The 4,168-nt window shown below is 32.8% G+C and overlaps 1 protein-coding gene across 1 annotated transcript; it reads right to left on the bottom strand.

The window, feature by feature from the left end:
* Window positions 1-2,728: 2,728 nt before the first annotated feature.
* LOC131068596 (uncharacterized) lies at window positions 2,729-3,395 on the bottom strand. Its single transcript, XM_058003825.2, has one exon. The coding sequence runs from the start codon at window positions 3,295-3,297 to the stop codon at window positions 2,956-2,958; it is 342 nt and encodes a 113-aa protein (XP_057859808.1). The 5' UTR covers window positions 3,298-3,395; the 3' UTR covers window positions 2,729-2,955.
* Window positions 3,396-4,168: the final 773 nt, after the last annotated feature.

Here is a 4,168-nt window from a genome sequence, read left to right as displayed (position 1 = left end):
TCAATATATGTACTAGGTAATTTTTAGATAATGAATGCTTGAAGACAAATTATTATGCTTATTTAGGAGTATCTTTGAAGATGGCTAGAAGAATATTGATTTAGAATTTTGGTTGTGTCAATTTAACTCATAAGGTGGGTCCTAAAAAGGAATACACATTATTTCATGTTATTATTGATAGAGATAATTTTTTCATACTAATTAGTAGACAATTATGGATTGAACATTGTAGGTTATCCCTTAAATATTCTAATCAACATGTTTAATATTTCCATAAAGATAGAATTGTAAATATTGCACATGACATTCATATGAGCATCTTACTAAGATGAGTCATTTTACTTTGACTACTTGCATACACACACCCCTAAGGAACCTCAAGTATAAAAGAGGAATAATTTTATGATGTATATCAAAAGATATTAGAGTAATAAATGAAATATCTAAATCTAAAGTTAAGCTAGCACATAAGCATCATAAACATACTTTACAATATTAGACTACTTCAATATATTCTAAAGAAAAATATTGTGGTTCAATAAGTGAAAGATATTTCTATTGGGCCATATGTAAAGAAATGGGTAAATAAAGTTCTTACAATTTTGTCTATTACAATGTGTTCATCACCAACTCCTATCAAGAGGAAGCATGTGTTTGAAGAAAAAAAATGTGAACATGAGGATGAAGATTGTGAAGCTAGTTACTTTCGGGAGGAGGATTCTCTTAGATATGTTCCATGAGACATTGAGTATTTTTGTGCTTTATTTATATAATTATATCAAATTTTACTTTTTATATGTGTGATTACAATTTGTCCTTTTTTCGTGTATGATGATTGTTATTTTTTGTCCATCTACTATTCTTGTTGCACCTTCTATATTATGATTTATACTTTATTTCCTCACTTGAAGGCATCTTCCCTATATTACTAATTTTTTATGTGTCATGATGAGCTCTCTATCTTTTCCATATATAATTTCACATATTCCCTTGCTACTTTGCATGCTCTCTTTTTATGTTCCACATAACTACCGTGTTTATCACATGCTTCTTGTTATTTCATTATGCTACATGATTCGGGACATGGCCATGTTAATTGTGTTCCACAATTATGATGCTACTTCCATGTTATATTACGCTCATCTTTATAATGATTACATATTTACTCTTATCTATATTATGAAAATACATGTCTATGCTTATTATCATGATCACATCTTATGTTTCGATGATCAAAATCATGATTATATATTTTAATTTTATCACACTTAGATCTTATGATAACATATTATGGTCCTTATCATGTCTATATCTTGTGATTCCATTTTATGATCCTTATCATAGTTACATCACATATCATTTCTTCCATGTTTATGACCCTAATCATACCCTCATCTTTTTGCATGTGCTATAATCTTATCATATCCACATCTTTCACTCTCTATCGGTGTTTCCACAATCCATGTCTAGCTTTTAAGGTCATCATTATCTTATCATTTTCTTCAATTGAGAGCAATCTTTTACACATGTCTAGAGTGGTGTTTGTCTCCTATCCACATGTTTACATAATTATCATATGATGATAAATTTTCTTTATTTTTCATGCTTTAATATTCTTATTTTATCATTTGCATCTAGGAACACCATTATCACACATGTCTTCAAGAGTTATCTTCAACTTCTAGATGTTGACATGCTTATTATCTAACATTATCTTTCACAATGTTATATGATTTATCAGGTTTATTTATTTTAATTCATTGTATGCAATCAATTGGGGGAGGCAATCATCCCCATCATAAAAGCAATCAAATCTTTATTTTAAATGATTAGAGGTCTAATCATTCTCACTTTGAGAGGAGGATATATCAAACTATCTCTAAGTCAAGTATTTATTTTGTACAATGAGAAACCTTTAACATCTTATTAGTCAAACTTTATTTTACATGATTAGAAACCTTTGATTAGTCAAATTTTTACTTTGCATAATTGTAGACCTTTCACATCTCTATAATCAAACTTTGCATTACTACCTTCTCCTTTTTCACTTTTTATGAGACATAATTTCATACACTTTTCTATAATCAAACTTTATATCTCATTATTTTTATAAAAGACCCCTTCTCTTTTCTACTTTTTAGAAGATATAATTACAAACATATTTTGTAAATACTTCATTCTTAAATGATATATTACTCTGTATAAACCAAATTTTTTATATTCTAATTATATTAGATTCTAAATAACCTAATTATAAATAAGATCAAACCATTACACCCATATTCTAATCCCTTTGGTCATTAACCCCTAAATTTGCCATCTTGATTCCTAAACTGAAACTCATTACAGTCATATCCTAATTCTTTACATGGCAGGCAAAGTACCTGAACAGATCTCACCATTTTCATCTTTTTCATACATTTTTTAATGACGTGTTTTAGGAAATCACTTACGGTAAAATCATCATAGAGATACATAAAGAGAAATTCTATATATACATTTTAATATGAATTCTAACTGTTTGCTTTTCAAATTAACTCAAATTAACTCCAACATAACAGAACTGTGTCAACTCATTCTCTCACATCCCACACAATAAACACATATTGGCCAGCCAAATATAAAGTATTTTTGACAGTGCAATAATATTATTAAATTTAAATAAATTCCAAAAACAAATCTGGAGAGTTCCATGACAAATCTAAAAACAAAAGAACGGGAACTTAAATTTCAAATACAATGCCGATTCGCCAGGCATTATGCAAAACCAGAGAGGCAAAAAAATCTCTCTATGCATTTAAATAGAACAGAACTCATAATTTACATTCCAAATACAGATGCTGATTTCTTGGACATTTAAAGAGGATCTCTGAACAAAGAAAGAGGAAAAAATAAAAAATTTGGAGCCTCACTACACAAAAATAATTAACATAAAAAAGCTTTCTCCCTAAATTTTTAGTTACAATGTCCATCTTTATCCACAGCAACAGAATGCTCCTGAGATCGAAGCATACGACCAGCCGCTCCACTGTTCACATACAAATCCGTCAAAGTCTGAAGGAAAAACACCTGCCGTTTCAGCGACATAATGTATTCTGCCGTCTCGCTAAACAGGACTTCCGCCTTCGCCAAATTTGTCCCGCCGGGAACAAGCTTCTGCAGAGCCCTCAGCCTAGGCCTAAATTTAGCGGACCGCCAAACATCGGACCTTTTCAGCATCTTTCTGCGAAAGCTCCGAGCTCTTCTCACTGCGCGATTCTTAAGTTTGGCCCTGAATTTTTCTACAGTCAGAGACATCCTCTCTATATTTCTTCAAATTTTGTCAGGGAATTTAGAAGCTGGAGATAAGTATAAAATTTTGTGAGAATCGAAATAAGGGCTTGAATTTAAAGGCAAAATTCCTCCTCCAAACTGGCAGATGCCAGCTCAGGTCAGGCTGGCAGCATGCATGCCATCTAACAGAAATGCCTCAACTTTTGGAAGTTATCTCATCGACGCTCCAAATATCTTGGAGCGAAAGCGCGCCGTTGTGGAAGTGACACGTAGCGAGTTAGTGAGAGGCTAAGTGAAGGCACATGGGGGCACATGGATATTAAAGAGATTTCAAGTTTTCGCGGTCCCCTTGGCCATGTGACCACGCGCTATCTTTACTCAACATGTACTAGCTAGACTGGGAAGTGGCCCCTTTTGAATTGGGGCAGCCAAACATGTGAAGTTTACGTGCATGCCTCCACTGTCGCTTTGCAGATATTTTTATCTGCCTAATTTGTTTTATTTTGGGCGGGGCAATAACAAAACGAATGGTTGGGATTTAAACGCCATTGCCAGTTGGAAACGTGTTCTTTGCCTTCACTCTCCACATGGACCGCCCAGCTTCACGGATTTGGGCGGGGAAGTTTATTTAAGCTTTTCTTTAGCTATTTTTAAATTGGAGACACGAGTTTATACTCGGGTTTATTGTGATAATATGTTTTGTCTCTCCAAGTTGGACTCAACTGCCTTCACGGATTTGATAGATATAGCAGTCATTGCACAATAATTTGGTGGCTCTATGGTGTATTAGGCTGTTTTTATTGTAAAATATAATTAAAAAAGGTTCTTAATTAGTTCATTGGGATTTAAGTCTCTAACATTATAAGGTATAAGACTGGGATCTTACTCGGAGTGA

Source organism: Cryptomeria japonica, chromosome 3 (assembly GCF_030272615.1).
Source record: "Cryptomeria japonica chromosome 3, Sugi_1.0, whole genome shotgun sequence".
In the NCBI taxonomy this organism is placed as follows: Eukaryota; Viridiplantae; Streptophyta; class Pinopsida; order Cupressales; family Cupressaceae; genus Cryptomeria; species Cryptomeria japonica.
The sequence above is the reverse complement of the archived record's forward strand: the minus strand, read 5'-3'. Positions and strand labels throughout refer to the sequence as shown.